At 43.1% G+C, this 16708-nt stretch overlaps 1 protein-coding gene across 1 annotated transcript in view; it reads right to left on the reverse strand.

Annotated features, from left to right (window-relative positions):
- The window catches only part of LOC122539962 (tumor necrosis factor receptor superfamily member 16-like), a 179062-nt gene that overhangs the window by 148704 nt on the left and 13650 nt on the right, over positions 1–16708 (reverse strand). Inside the window, exon 2 of the mRNA XM_043675193.1 lies at positions 1375–1516. Coding sequence (XP_043531128.1) covers positions 1375–1516 — 142 coding nt within the window. The remainder of the gene's footprint in view (positions 1–1374; positions 1517–16708) is intronic.

A 16708-nucleotide genomic window follows, 5' to 3' on the forward strand; every position in this document is an offset into this window, starting at 1 on the left:
AATTCAAGGTATTGCATTTTTGTAAAACAAACAAGGGCAGGACTAATAAAAATAATGGTAGAGCCCCTGGGTAGTGTTGTAGAACACAGAAACCTAGAGGTTCAGGTACATAATTCTTTGAAATTTGTGTCACATATAGACAGGGTGGTTAAGAAGGCATTTAGCACATTGCCTTCTTCACTCAGACCTTTGAGTGTAGAAATTGGGAAATCATGCTGAAGTTGTACAGGAGGTTGTTGAGATCTCTTCTTGATTACCGTATATGGTTCTGTTTGCCCTCCTATAGGAATGATATTATTAAATTGGAGAGGGTTCGGAAACGATTTACCAGGTTATTGCTGGGAGTGGAGAGTTTGAGATATAAAAATGAGCTGGATTGACTGGACTTCTTTCACTGGAGTGTGGGATTTTAAGGGGTGGCCATATAGAGGTTTATAAAATCATGAGGGGCATAGATAAAGTGAACAGCAAGGGTCTTTTCCCTTGGGTGGGGGAATTCAAAACTAGGGGGCATATTTTTAAGGTGAAAGGAGAAATATTTAAAAAGGACATGAGGGGCAACATTTTTACACACAGTTGTTTGTGTGTGGAATGAACTTCCAGAGGAAGTGGTAGACGTGGGTGTAGTTACAACATTTAAAAGACTTTTGGATAAGTACATGAACAAGAAAGGTTGGAGGAATATGGCCAAACACAGGCAAATGGGGCTAGTTTGTTTTGGGAACATGGTCAGCATGGAATAGTTGGACGGAAGGGTCTGCTTCTATGCTGTAAGACTCTATAATTCTTTGACACTTTGGTGGAAAAAGCTCAGCAAATCAAAGAAAAACTGGAAACCAAATTAAAAGGAGTCTCGGCAAAAGTAATCAATCTTCCTTTGTATCTATTAACTTTCCTCCTTATTAGTGTGCAGTAAACAGGATTATCAGGATAGCCGAGGAATGACTTCTCACCTTAAACCCCTGGCAGAGACAGAGGTGACAAGACTGGCCCATTCCCTCCCTTTACTGCCCCCCTCCAACTCCACATCCCTATTACAATTTCCTTCTGCTATATACATGGGACAGAAACCTGGAGAGACCGGAATTCTCCTTGACATGTACTGACAGAGTCTCTCACTTACCCTTGCTGGTCCCTAGAACATCACTGCCATTATTTCTGGATTTAATTTGTTGTGAAGCAATCACTGACATGTAAACTTTTTTTTCTCTCATGAAATCATGACTTCACAAGAGATTGGAATATGGATTGTGGATCAGCCCCAATTCATTTTTGCATCATTTTTCTTCACAAGTGGACATTCCTTTGCTTCAGTCTGTTGAGCACCAGCAATAGAACATGATGGAACAAGGCATCAGCATAGAATGTACTTACTGTCCATGCATTGTTGACATTTTGTATCCTCAGCTCCGCAGGGAGTAACCACACCTTCTCCCGGAGGGCACTCGGAGCAGCATTTCCCATCGTCGGTATATTGCTCGCTCTCACAGAACTCCTCAGCATTGTACAGAGACACCTTTATCAAAAGAAAGAAAATCCAAAGTCAAGATATAATGATACACTTCATAAATTCATCTTTTTTTAGGTGTCAGCATACATCATTAATAGCCATAAGTCAGGGTACTGCCAGTAATTCTCAAAATATTCCAAGAACAAAATTACTGGAAGTGCTTAGCCAGCTTGGCAGCATTCAGGGTGAGGCATGTCAATCTTCAGGTCAATAAGCAATCATCAAGAATTCTAATGGATGATCATCAACCTCAAATATTGAACAGAAGTTTGCCTCCCCCAAGGTGGCAAGCTCGGATGTGAGCTATGGGGAAGAAGCAAGAAAGTGGGGGAAGCAGAGTTGGTCAGCTCAACCAGTTCTTTCATGCCAGTGTGCAAGGAGCAGGTCGGATTGGATTCCTGGATCAGGGAGTCAGGCAACCATTTGCGTATTTAAGGCTATAAACAAAAATAGAACTGTAGGTGATGGAAGTCAGAAACAAAGTCAGAAATAGCTGAGAAAAGTTCTGAAGGGTCACTGGGCCCAAAATGTTAACTCTGCTGTCTTTTTACAGACCATTTGAGATTTTCCCAGGAATTTCTGATTTTGTTACACATTTCAGGTCCTAATGAGGGGTGATTTTCTGGCATTAAATCGGTACTTTGCCTCTGGAGCAGACACTGCCATATACAGAGGCTAGCAGCTTAATGGAGGCAACCTTCCTGCAGAGGTAAAGGACAGAGCCCAGCTCAACCCACAAAAGCGGGCACCAAGGAGGTCAACCCTTTTCGCCAACCCCCCCTCCCCCCACCCCCGAATCCCCATGGCCAGAATCATCTGAGGAGGGTACTGCCTCCCCAAAGCCTGAACCCAAATATTTATTTATTCTTTTATAACTCTGTGGGTGACTTTACACTGGGATGGGTTCAGAGTCTCTCACCTGCTTCATTAGCGTCTACCTCTCCCAGTCAGGCTGATGAGGCTCTTGAGCAGCCAACCCTCTCAAATCTTTGCCTTTTGAGGCAAGGAGATTTATACTTTTGAACAGTAAAGAAAATAAGGGTAATGGTGGGTAAGTGGGGCTGAGTCCACGAAAAGATCAGCCATGATCTTATTGAATGGCTGAGCAGGCTCCATGGGCCAGATGGCCTACTCCTGCTCCTAGTTCTTATGTTCTTTTGAACATATGGAACTCCTTAATTGATTTCTGAATGAATTCACCCTGTGTTTGTTTAACAACCAGATCATAATGCTCAAAACAGACACAACTGCATTCTAGCTGAAGAATAAATTATTGTGTTTACAAAGCAATGTATTGTTTCAAACGCAGGGCCACCAGGTATTTGTTAGCAGTAGAGTTTGGAACATCAAATGGGCACAAATTCACCTCAGAACCAGAGTTGACTGATATAATAATAATTCTCACCTTAGTGTGCCATCCAAATTACCAGAAGCAATGTCATAATCATGTTTGGTCAACACGTGGTATTGTGTCTGAGGTATGCTGATTGCTTCATGTGATATTGAGCAAACAGATAATGCTCAAAGTTTGTTGCAGAATTCCAACGTAGCCATGTGTTATTGTATTTATTTAAACTAATTATGTGAATTGGTAGCACTGAGTCACAAATTGTGGATTTTTGACTCTCTCTAGGGCTTAAATACCTAACATAATGACTGCATTGCAATATTTTATGCTAATTTGGGAGATTCTGTCTATCTGCACAGCTGAAAATATAAAATTGCAAGGCTCTGTATGAAGAAAAGGTCGTCCGAATCTGTATACCTGCTGCATCTGCCTGGAACAGAGGCATACTGTCAAACTAGCCCATTGGATCCGGAGCACTTTTAAATTTTGTCAGGATATTAGAAGAAATTTCTCTTAAATGTTTTCTGCAAAATTAGTTCACTGTAACCCATTGTATTGTTTTGCCATGGCTACTGCACATTGTGCAAAGAAAAACTACGAGACTCAATTGCAAGCAGCCGTTATTGAGCAGCTGTATATACACCTCCACAACAGAGAGGGTGGCAGACAGAATGTTCAGTAATTATGATATGTTAAGATTGCAAATTATAAACTCTGGGGGCAACCTGTGATTCAGATTGTTAATGTTCTATTTACTGCATCAGTGAACTGAAGGTGATCTGGACGTAAACCAAACTAATCTAATTCTTCTTTTTGCAAGGTTACTTCCTCATTTGACCATGATGTTAAAACCATTTATGAGTGAATGGCACAGCAATTTCAGGCAAGAAACTACTGCACAGCTAAATATGAATCTCCAAACTGTAGTGATTGGAATGAGGTTGGCCAGATAGGTCTCACTGAGTAAGTGATCCCTAAATGGGGCTGTTACCCTGGGCCAATTAGGGAGTCCTGGCTGACAGATATAACTGTCTCAGGGATTCTCCTTATTCTAGGGACTGGTCAGAGTCCATGTTCTGTGCACGTGTAAATAAAGGATAACTTTGTGACAGGATACTGGCCTCTGTGGAGTTATTTCACAAACATTGCTGTATGGGCTTAAGATTTTTTTTACTGTCCATCTCAGTGTCATGAAGTTGCTGTATTTGCATGATAGTTCCAGAATTCAGGCCTAGTAAATAGCACCATAAGCACTCTATTTAACAAGTTCACAATTATAAATTACTGCCAATCGACATCTCTGGCACTCAAAAAACTTATTTAAACATGGAGTCTCATCTACGGATTTTGAATTTTGGGGACTACTAGTTTAAAAATGCAAATTGGATTTTTCCCCCTTGTCTTAGTACAGGTTGTTATTTTTTTCCTCTGTTTTTCCATTTTAACTCACCTCTCTTTTCAGTCCTCCCACTGTTCATTTCCTAATCCTTCAACTTGATTTGTAAAGGAGGTATCCTGTGCCTTGAAGCCCTACAATGATCTCAGCTGTCTTTACTGAGATTGTAAAGTTGCCAGAGCCCTGCCCTGTTATTAGGCAGAGAGGTTTGATGACAGTTTAACCTGAGCGTCAGCACACCTCAGGCAAAGGGAGAAGTTGAGAAGGAGAGTCCTTCTTGGTAACCTCAGTCAGTGCAGGAATTGGACGCCATGTTGTTGGCATCACTCTACATTATAAACCAGCTATCCAGCCAAGTCAGCTTTACCAACTCCTCCATTTGTGAGATGAATGATGCATATAGGAGTCTGACACAATGTAAATGACACTACTGCAACATTTCCATTATTACTCCAGACTTGGATATGTGCACAGAGTAGTAAACCACCTCAAACTAAAATTTAAATTGCAGAAGCCAACTTAAGAACACAACAGAGAAGAAAAGGCCTTCGAAAAGATTCAAAGGTCTTTTCAATTGATTGGCAACTTCTACTGCAGCTACAGCTGGGAGAGCAGAAAGAACCAGCAAAAGGTAATGACAGGAAAGGGAGCCCAACGAGCAAATGTGGGAGTGCAGGAAAATGGCTGACTGGGCACTGCTGCTTGGTATCAGCTGGCATGGAGGTGGAACTTCCGGAGATAGTCATGTGGTACACAACCCTCTGGGTAAATGTTGCATATGCCTGCCAATATGTGGAGAAAGATGTGGAGGTGAAGATTTTTAAAAATTCTTTCTTGCCATCACTGGCAAGGCCAACATTTGTTATCCAAGTGGCTAGCTAGGTTCAGGTCATATTATTGTGGCCTGGAGTCATACGTAGGCTAGACAAGGGAATGATGGCAGATTTTTTTCTCTAACAGGGCATGACTGAATCAACTGGGATTTTTTTCACTTTCTATACTCGTTATCATGATCACCATTACTGAAAATAGTTTCATATTCCAGATTTGTTATCCCAAATCTTCTGGCCAATGTCAGAACCCCGTGTTCCAGCACTGACCCAGACAAAGAAGCTCCCTGCTTAATTCCCTCTCACTTTTCTGGCCAATATTCTGATGAAAGTTCCTGTAAAACCCCTTCAGCACAGAAAACCTTGGAGGGGGTAACACAGATAACCTGTGCAGGTGCCACATCTGTTTGCTGTAGTGAATCCATGTTTGCTGCTTCCAGTTGCTGCATGACTGTGATAGGTGTTTTTTTCTTTCATCAATAGAATCCCTCTGTGACTTAGCTATTGCATTCTAGTAAATTAACAGTTTAAGTATCCCAGATCATGTTGGAGTACTAGTGAGTGAATGTGACTTGGGTAAGGGTCAAGGAGGGAGTTAGCAGGGAGGTTAGTCAGGTTGGAAGGAGTTGTCAGGCAGGTGGAGGGACACAGTCAGTTCAGCTTGTGGGGGTGAGGTGAGTTGTAGTCAGTCCGAAGGTTAGGCTGGGATTGTACGGTGGTGGGGTCTAAATCAGGTTGTGCCAATGGTGGGGTGTGTTAATTCAGAATTACACAGTAATTTTCTGTTCAGTATTTCCTGGAAAACTGTCCAGGTCAATAAACTAGGAAATGTTAGAAATAAAGACTCTGTTGGAAGGTCTCAGGGAGCAGAGTAATTATCCATTGGAGGTCTAAAATTGTCAGGCCATTTTCATGTCAGGATTTTGTCGCCGATCTTGGGTAATATGTATGATCTATGACTGCTGGAAAACTGGAATTGAATTTAAGTTACAGTGGAATGTAAACACAATGCCCCATGCCTTTAACTGGAGCCTCTGGACTACTCCAATAACATTACCATCTCCCTATTGTTCTTACTGTCAAACTATTGCTTCACTGGCTTTACCAGACTATGGTGCATGGTTGCTTTAAGTCTATTCCTCACACAGGCCTCTAAACTGCCCAACTGCCAGGAGGTTCCAGGACTTCCATACATGACAGACTTTGGACAGCCACAGGGAACGCAATTAGCTGTCCTGTTACTGCCAACCATCTGGTGTTGACAAGTTAGGCTGCCATAGCCTAGGGATTGGTTGGTGAGATTTTGGCATGTGTAGCCAACCAGAAAGGGAAGGGTGATACTGTTGTATCATTTAGATTATTTTCTGAGCTTTTTGACAGCAACTAGGTTAGTGAAAACTGACAACCATTAATAAATATTTAAACTATGTACAACAAGAGGTTTAAGCATGATGTGGCATGGTGGCACAGTGGTTAGCACTGCTGCCTCACAGCGCCAGAGATCCGGGTTCAATTCCCGCCTCAGGCGACTGACTGCGAGGAGTTTGCACATTCTCCCAGTGTCTGCGTGGGTTTCCTCCAGGTGCTCCGATTTCCTCCCACAGTCCAAAGATGTGCAGGGTCAGGTGAATTGGCCATGCTAAATTGCCCGTAGTGTTAGGTAAGGGGTAAATGTAGGGGTATGGGTGGGTTTCGTTTCGGCGGGTCGGTGTGGACTTGATGGGCCGAAGGGCCTGTGTCCACACTGTAATGTAATCTAGTCTCTAGAACCTTCAACACTCAGGTTCCAGTTCCATACGATCTGATATCCCTGATGAAGCAGGCTGACAGTTATCATATACAGTCACTGTTAATCCTATTCACATCAATGACCACTTGATTGCTTTCCTGAAGAAGGTTTATACCTGAAACATTGACTTCTCCACCTTCTGATGCTGCTTGGTTTATAGCCTCCTGGTCGTCTACTTTGATTTATGCATGAGCATGAAAGCACGACAGCTGTGATTGGGACATTTCTAAGTATCATCAGCACTGTCATTACTCTGATCTTCACACACCAGCTTGTGCCACAGATTCCTTTTGGGAGCTGAAGCCCTCAAATGCACTAAATACCTGCCAACATAAGGTCTACAAAACCTGTGCTTTGGCAAGAGTGAGGAAACACAACAGGCCCTGAACTCACACCTTTGGGCAACCACCCACACTACTTCTACACGATACGGTACCAGAGGGACACCATTAATAAAAAGCTATCACAGGTAAGGGCAGCAACAAAAACAAATTCACTGCACCGTAAATGCCCAAGAATGGAAAAAACAGAAAATGCTCGGGAAGAAGGAAGACCCTGCAGCTAAAGGACAAGCTTCAGGCTGGAATTGTTAACTGCTTTTCTTAGCTTTAAGTGAAATCCTTGTTTTTTTTTTAATGTATGCCAGTCTACGTAGATCAGTGAGATTTCCCTATAAAATGTTCTCGCTACTCTGGCGATTTACTGAGCAAAGTCATAAGGTCTTCAACATCATCTGAACAACAGTAAACCAAGCAGATATCCCATTTAAAGATGAGTGCTGCTTTTAATGATGCAGCGTTCCCACAGTACGGTACCAGAGTTCAGCCTACAGCATGAAGACATCGCCAGAGACAGAATCTTGTGGAGGTGATGGGGACCAGTAAGAGTCTTCTCCACCTCATTTTTAGAATTCGCATTGTACCACTCAGACAATTGATGGACTAAGACTATTGTTTCCCTGCGAAGGAGTTGGGCGATGGGATGGAGGGAGGAAGGGAGGGTTATGTGGCAGGCTGCCCACTGAGCTTTGCCAGGCTGAAGAGGCCAGCAATTCTTCTGTACTCAGCAGTAATACTCTTGAGGGCACTGGCTTGAGACAAGGTTGAAAAGACGAGGATTGTTTTCACTGTAAAGACAGCGGCCGAGAGGAGAGTTGATTGAGGTCTACAAACTTATGTAAGGCACAGATAGGATGGATAGTCAGAGGGTTTTTTTTCCCAGGGTTGAAATTTCAATTATAAGGGAGCACAGGTTCAAGGTGAGACAGGGAAAGTTCAAGGGAGATTTGCAAGGGAAGTTTGTCATGCAGAGTGCGGGAGGATCATGGTACACTCTGCCAGAAGAGATGGTGGAAGCAGGCACATTGTCATTTAAGAGGCACTTGGATGGTTACAAGAGTCAGGAGGGAAGAGAGAGATACCGACTGAATAAGGGCAGAAGGTTTGTTTCTTAATTTAGTTAGGACATGATGATCAGCCCAGGCTTGGAGGGCTGAAGGGCCTGTTCCTGTGCTGTACTTCTGGATCAAGAGTATTGCTCCCTGTGTGGATGGAAATGGGATCTGCAGAGAGGATGAACCGACTGACTGCAGCACCGTGGTGCAGGGAGCCATTCAGGTAAAGGGAGAGAAGAGATATGTTGATTTTATTGGGGATAGTGTAGTTAGGGGCATACACACTATTGTCTGTGACCAGGACCGAAAGTCCCCGCATGATGCTCGGGTTCGGGATATCTCATCTGGGCTGCAGAGGAACTTGGAGTGGGAGGGTAAAGATCCAGTGATCGTGATCCACGTAGGTACCAGCGCGATAGATAAAACTAGGGCAGAGGTTCTGCTAAGGGAGTATGAACAGCTAGGAGCTAAATTAAAAAGCAGAGCCAAAAAGGTAATAATCTCTGGATTACTCCCTGAGCCACGAGCGAATTGGCATAGGGTCAATAAAATTAGAAAGGTAAATGGGTGGCTCAAAGATTGGTGTGGGACAAATGGGTTTGAATTCATGGGACATTGGCGCCAGTACTGGGGAAGAAGGGACCTGTTCTGGTCGTCATCTGAACCGTGCTGTACCCAGAGTCCGAGCGAATCACATAACTAGGCCTGTGGGCAAGGCTTTAAACTAAATGGGGATGGGCTGGTCTCAGTTATAGGGAAATTAGAAAAGACAAATTAAAGGAGGAGGTAAGAGTGCAGAACTCAGGAGAGGTTATTAAAATCTCCAGCACAGACAAATAGGACAGAGTGTATGGAAAGGGATTGCAATCAAACTTCAAGCATGCTGGACAAACGAATGACAATGAGGAGAGAGACGGTTAATACAGGCCTGAAGGTGTTATATCTGAATACACACAGCATAAGGAATAAGGTAAATGAGCTTGTGGCGCAGATTGAGATTGGCAGGTAAGACATGGTGGGCATCACAGAGATGTGGCTGCAAGGGGATCAGGACTGGGAGCTGAATATTCAAGGATATACATCCTAGTGAAAAGATAGGCAGGTGGGCAGAGAGGGTGGAGTTCCCTTATTAGTCAGAAATTAAATTAAATCAATAGTTAGAAACGAAATAGGGTCAAATCGTGTAGAATCTGTGTGGGTAGAATTGAGGAACTGTAAATGTGAAAAAACCATAGTTGGTGTTATTTACAGGGTTCCAAATAGTAGTCAGGAGCTGGGAGCAAGAGGCACCAAGAAAGATGTGTAGGAAAGACAAAGTTACAGTGATCATGGGGGATTTCGATATGCAGGTGGGCTGGGAAAATCAGGTTGGTAGTGGATTGCAAGGAAAAGGAATTTGTGGATTGTCTACGAGGTGGCTTTTTGGAGCAGCTTTGTGGTGGAGCCCACTAGGGAACAGGCAATGCTAGATTTAGTGTTGTTCAGTCAGGCAGACCTGATAAGGGAGCTTAAGGTGAAGAAACCCTTAGGAAGCAGTGTTCATAGTATGATTGAATTTACTCTGCAATTTGAGATGGAGAAGATAGAATCAGAGGTAATGGTATTATAAATGAATAAAGGCATGAGGGAGGAGCTGGGTAGAATTGACTGGGAGAGGACCCTAGCAGGAAAGACATTGGAACAGCAATGGCAGGAGTTTCTGGGGGTAATTTGCGAAACACAGCAAAGACTCATCCTGAGGAAAAAGAAGCCTGGTACAGGGAGGATGAGGCAATCACGGCTGACTAGGGGAGTCAGGGATAGCATAAAAGCAAAAGAGAAGGCATTTAATGTGGGGAAGGGCAGTGGGAATCCAGAGAATTGGGGAGCTTACAAAGTGGGCAATAACAAAAGAAATAAGGAGGGAGAAGATTAAATATGAGGGTAAGCTAGCCAGTAATATAAAGGAAAACTGTAAGAGTTTCTTTAGATAGCTAAAGAGCAAAGGAAAGACAAAACCGGACACTGGGCAGCTGGAAAATGATGCGAGAGAGATAGTAGTGGGGAACAAGGAAATGACTGAGGAGTGGAATAATTACTTTGCGTCAGTATTCACGACATGAGTAAAATCCTAAAAATTCAAGAGAGTGAGGGGGAAGAGTTGAATATGGTGGCCATTACCAATGAGAAGGTGCTAGAAAAACTGAATGGCCTGAAGTTGGATAAATCACCTGGACCAGATGGACTACACCCCAGAGTTCTAAGGGAGATAGCTGAAGAGATAATGGAGGAGTTAGTGGTGATCTTTCAGGAATTGCCAGAGTCAGGGAGGGTCCCAAAGGACTAGCGTGGCACCCCTGTTCAAAAAAGGGAGCAACGCAAAAGATGGAAAATTACAGACCAATTAGTTTAACCTTGATGGCGAGTAAGATACTGGAATCCATTGTGAAGATGAGATTTTTGAATACTTGGAATTGTATGGCAACATAGAGTAGAATCAGCATGGTTTCATCAAGGGGAGGTCATGCCTGACAAATCTGCTGGAATTCTTTGTGGAAGTAATGAGCAGGTTAGGCCAAGGAGAGCCAATGGATGTTATCTACCTGGACTTCAAGAAAGCCTTTGACCAGGTGCCACACAGGAGGCTACTGAGTAAAGTAAGGGCCCATGGTGTCAGAGGCAAGATGCTGGCATGGACAGAAGCTTGGCTGACTGGCAGAAAGCAGAGAGTGGGGATAAAATGGTCCTTCTCAGGATGGCAGCCGTGACAATTTATGTTCTCTTTGTGCTTAAGAGTCAATAAAGTGTGGCACTGGAAAAAGCACAACAGGTCGGGCACTATCCAAGGAGCAGGAGAGTCGACGTTTCGGACCGAACCCTGCGTGCTGCCTGGCCTGCTGTGCCTTTCCCAGCACCACACTTTATCGACTCTGACTCGCCGGCATCTGCAGTCCTCACTACTTTCTTTGTTCTTAATACCAGCGAGATAGTTGTTGCTGTCTGTACTAAAGCCATGGATTGAGGAGGAATCCAGGAGCAGGTGAGTGACGTTGGACAGGAGGTCTCAGGGTCAGCTGCAAGTGCAGGTTGTAGCTATCAGCAGACTGCCTCCCCAAACCCTTCCTGACACATTTCTCTTGATTCAGCATCAGGTGCCTTTGAACAAAAGGCTTTGCCACCTCTGAAAGACCACAAGCAAACATGCCAGGATCTGCTGGTTGTGGTCCCAACCATTGGGTAAATCCCAGCAGTGGGAATGTGTGGCATTAATGACCCATGAAAGGGCCTCAACTAGCAGCAGGCTTGGCAAAGGGTAAGCCATCCTTCTGCCACTGACTTGGTCAGAGTGGTGGCAGGGAAGTGATGCTGCTCCTGTGGCCTATCCTTCCAGCTGATTAAATGTTCCCCTTTACCACAGGGGGAAGGCACAGAGTTACTCCCAAATGGAAGCCTTGTATCTTTCTTTGACCTGAGGGAGAAGTATCTGACCTCTGTTAGTATTAATTACTAATCTCCAGTACTAAATCAGTTTCTGTCACAGTATATGTAACTTCTACCCTTTGCCACCCAAAGTACAAACCCGATGAAAGTCTTGATGACAGGTTCTGACCTGAAACATCGGGTCTCCTGCTCCTCTGATGCTGCTTGACCTGCTGTGCTTTCTCCAGCTCCACGTTTTATTGACTCCAGACTTTCCAGCATCTGCAGGCCTCACTATCTCAAATGTACAAAACCTTACACTTAAATCGGCTATGGTTATTCTTCAAGCTTTTTTTAACCAATCTAAATTTGTTTAGTCATTTAGGTGCATCCTCTGCTTTTACCTAACCCACAGTTTTCACGCAGTTCAGCAAATGTAACCATCTTAGAATGGACACTTTGAACTAAATCAGCGTTGTGGAATACACTCAGAAATGGGTTTTTGTGTTGCACAGGTAAGTTCCCTTCCTCTGAGTCAGGAGGCCCAGGTTCAAGTCCCACCTGCTCCAGAAGTTTGTATTAGCATCTCTGGACAGGTTGATTATGGAAATACTTAGACTCAGAGGGGATTTGAAAACTAGCTGCTGAAATTTCATTTGACACCGTATCTTAGTCTGGCAAAAGACTTGTGCTGAATGCTCACCTGTTTCCTATTTTGCATCCAGCTTGCGATCCTGCTTTAATTTTGAGATTCCCGTGGCTTCCACTTTAATTAAAAGTCATTCATGTGGAATGTAGCTCAGAGCCTTTAATAGGGATATTAAACATTTGCAAGTGTGAATGGTTGAAGTGGAACAGCTATGCTATCACACAGGGCCATGCTTGTAAATTGTTGGTTTAGCTAGATACGGGTGATTTGGTGGCAATTTAATTAAAAGTAAATTGTCACACTTTCACTAAGTTTAGGCTCCATGAGCTGAATTTTACCAGAAAATCGGCCAAGTATCAATTTTGCTGAGATTCATGGAGTCTCTCTCTCCCTGAACTCCAACGAGATTTCTCATGCTATCTTCCAAACTTGCCTTGTTTCTTATGCATCACACCCTTTGGCTTCGAGCTCAGTATGTCCACCCTCTTGCCATGGGTGGAAGGGCTAGCCACTGCTGAGACATCACGGGATTCGTGGGACCAGCACTGCCTTTGAAGCCCAGTCATACAGAGGTGCTCTGCATGATCCTGCCAACTGCCCCATACGTATTGGGCAGAGAGAGACTGACACTCTGCCTTGGCAATAAGGAACTGGACTTACTGGTGGATGGTTGGGTGCATGTGGTCACTGCTCATAGAGTGCCCTGAGATGTTGGGGACTGGTGTGCAGGATGGAGGGCTGGAGGAGTCAGCAGTTAACCGGGTTACCTCTCATTTCGGGAACTGCCACCTGCCTGGTTTCTATTGAATGGGGAAGAGAATGGGAAACAGCATGTCAATGAGGTGTGATTAACCAATAATGAGATTTTGATGCACCACTCACTACTGACAATCGCATCTCACTGTTCAACACTTGGTTGGAAAATGAGACTTTTGCTCTCATCTTTGGGAACCTCCTTACAGCCAATCTCACTGAAATCTCCACCTTTCTTTCCAACGCCCATATCATTCAGTTATTGCTACAGTTCTGCATTCTGTTTTTATGTCCATTCAAATAGTTTATATTGAGTTGATTAAAAACATTTATTAGTTTGTTTATCTTCATCATATGGTATTTATACTTATCCTGCTTTTATATTTTTTAAATTTTCTATCTGATCATTGATGGATTTCAGCTTATTTCATGTTGCATTTACCCCTGCAATATCAATTAGAAAATCTCATTGCAATCAGTAAACATGGTTTTTAGAAAGGAAAATCAGGTTTGATTAATTTACTGATGTTCTTTGAGGGAGAAACAAGCAACATTGATAAAGGGGAACATTTGGATGGCTGTACTCAGATTTCCAGAATGTTTTTGACAAGGCTTCACATCAAAATAAAAGCTAATGGTGTAGCAGGTAACATATTAGGTCAGACAAAGGATTACTTAGCCAACAGGAAACAAAGATAAAAATCACACAACACCAGGTTATAGTCCAACAGGTTTAATTGGAAGCACTAGCTTTCGGAATGTTGCTCCTTCATCGGATAGCGAAGGAGTAGCATTCCGAAAGCTAGTGCATCCAGTTAAATCTGTTGGACTGTAACCTGGTGTTGTGTGATTTTTAACTTTGGACACCCCAGTCCAACACCGGCATCTCCGAATCAGGAAACAAAGAGTCAGCATAAATCGGTCATTTTCCAATTGCCAAGCTATGGTAAACAGAGTGCCACAGGGATCGGTGCTGAGGCTTCAATTATTTACAATTTGTCTCAATGATTTGGATGAAGCGACCACATTATTTAAGTAGATGGAGATTGTAGAATGTGAGGTGCAGAGGTTTCTGTCTATCCTTGTTCATGAATCACAAAAGTGAGTTTGCAGCAAGTGATTAGGATGGCAAAGGAAGTGTAGTTCTTTGTTGCAAGGGGTACAGAATATAAAAGTAGTGTGTTTTGCTACAACTGTATAGAGTGTTGGAGTCTTACATCTGGCGCACTACATAGTTTTGATCTCTTTGTTTAAGAAATTACGTAAATGATTTTGAACAAGTTCAGAGAATGTTCGCCCAACTGCTTGCTGGAATGGGGTAAGCTTGTCTTCCTGTCATGTCCCTTCAGGAATGTGTGTTTCAATTAAGTTGCCTCGACTCTTCTAAACTGAATGGATGCAGGACTAATCTGTATCCATTCAGTTTAGAAGAGTCGATGTAACTTAATTGAAACACACATTCCTGAAGAGACATGACAGAGTGGATGCTTCCTCTTGACTGAGAGACTAGAACTCAAGGTCACAGTTTCAAAATAAATGGTCATTCTTTTAAGATGGAGAAAGGAGAACTTTGTTCTTTGCTTGTGATGAATCTGTGGAGCTTACTTTCCCAGGAAGCAGCAGAGGCAAATTCACTAAACATGTCTAAGGCATAGGTAGATAGCTTCTTGCCTAACAAAGGAGTCAAAGGTTATCTGATCTCGGTCAGAATGTGGAGTTGAGGCCACAGTGAGATCAGCCATGATTCTATGAAATGACAGACCAAGCTCGAGTGACCAAATGGCCAACACCAGCTTGTAACTGATATGCATGTTTGTATTGATACCACTCCATCCTCCTGAACTTCAAAACCTCCTGGACAGGTAAGTCCTGAATTTCAGAGATGCACTCATAGCAGAACATTACCTGGCAGGAGTTCATGCTAGAAATCTGTGCAAGCAGTCCACACAACATGGCACATAGACAGGAATTTAAGAGGACCACAAGTCTGATTTGTCAGTATATCTTTCTGATAAGTGAGATTCCCCACAGAGAGCGCAATTTCATAAAATGAACCTGATGAATCTTCTGTCCTGTTTCTCCAATCCTATGTTATGTCCCAGATATTTCAATTAATTTCCATCTGTGACAGTCAAGTATGTTTTTGTAATCTGTAAAACCTCACAATTTCCTGATGCTGTTTGTACATCCAGTTGAATTATTTCATTCCACGTACTTCTCCCATTCAGGCAGCTGAACATTGTGACAGTCTTTGATTATTCCTTTGTTCATTTATTCCGAGTTTGTGCTTACATGTTTTGTTAGCTCAGTATTATGTAATTCTCACCCTACCTCTTGGCAAATGTCCAAACTTCAATTATCTACATTTAAAGTCTTAACACCTTCCTCTCCATATTTAGTTTAAGAAAATAAATTCCAATCCTTTCGCTATTTTGGTGATTTCCCAAGTCCCTGACCATAGCAATATAGCTCAATCACTCTGGACATTAACTGAAAATGCGTGAGTCCATTGTCCAGGACTTTTCATTTCCAAACTTCAACACAAAGGAACATCCTGGTCAGCAACTTGTGTTTTTCTATTCAAGGTTCATGATGGTTCGATGCTTGAGTTATCAGCAGATCAGTCTGATCCTGCCTAGTGTAGATGTATCTCACCTTCCTAGTAGTAATCACAAAAACTCAGCTTTTCTAAAGCTGAAATTACCTTCCAGGTACTCACTACTTAACCAAGGATGACATTTCACAACTGATTAAATAAATGAATCAGAGTACTTAGAGTCATAGAGATGTACAGCATGGAAACACACCCTTCGGTCCAACCCGTCCATGCCAACCAGATATCCCAACCCAATGTAGTCCCACCTGCCAGCACCTGGCCCATATCCCGCCAAACCCTTCCTAGTCATATACCCATCCAAATGCCTTTTAAATGTTTCAATTGTACCAGCCTCCACCACATCCTCCGGCAGCTCACTCCATACACGTACCACACTCTGCGTGAAAAAGTTGCCCCTTACGTCTCTTTTATATCTTTCCCCTCTCATCCTAAAGCTATGCCCTCTAGTTCTGGACTCCCCCACCCCAGGGAAAAGACTATGTCTGTTTATCCTATCCATGTCCCTCATGATTTTGTAAACCTCTGTAAGGTCACCCCTCAGCTTCCAATGCTCCAGGGAAAATAGCCACAGCCTGTTCAGCCTCTCCCTATAGCTCAAATCCTCCAACCCTGGCAACATCCTTGTACATCTTTTTTGAACCCTTTCAAGTTTCACAACATCTTTCCAATAGGAAGGAGACCAGAATTGCACACAATATTCCAACAGTGGCCTAATCAATGTCCTGTACAGCAGCAACATGACCTCCCAATTCCTGTACTCAATACTCTGACCAATAAAGGAAAGCATACCAAACACCTTCTTCACTATCCTATCTACCTGTGACTCCACTTTCAAGGAGCTATGAACCTGCACTCCAAGGTCTCTTTGTTCAGCAACACTCCCTCGGACATTACCATTAAGTGTATAATCCCTGCTAAGATTTGCTTTCCCAAAATGCAGCACCTCGCATTTATCTGAGTTAAACTCCAACTGCCACTTCTCGGCCCATTGGCCCAAAAGATCAAAATCCTGTTGTAATCTGAG

The sequence above is a fragment of the Chiloscyllium plagiosum genome, chromosome 33 (assembly GCF_004010195.1).
Source record: "Chiloscyllium plagiosum isolate BGI_BamShark_2017 chromosome 33, ASM401019v2, whole genome shotgun sequence".
Classification (NCBI taxonomy): Eukaryota; Metazoa; Chordata; class Chondrichthyes; order Orectolobiformes; family Hemiscylliidae; genus Chiloscyllium; species Chiloscyllium plagiosum.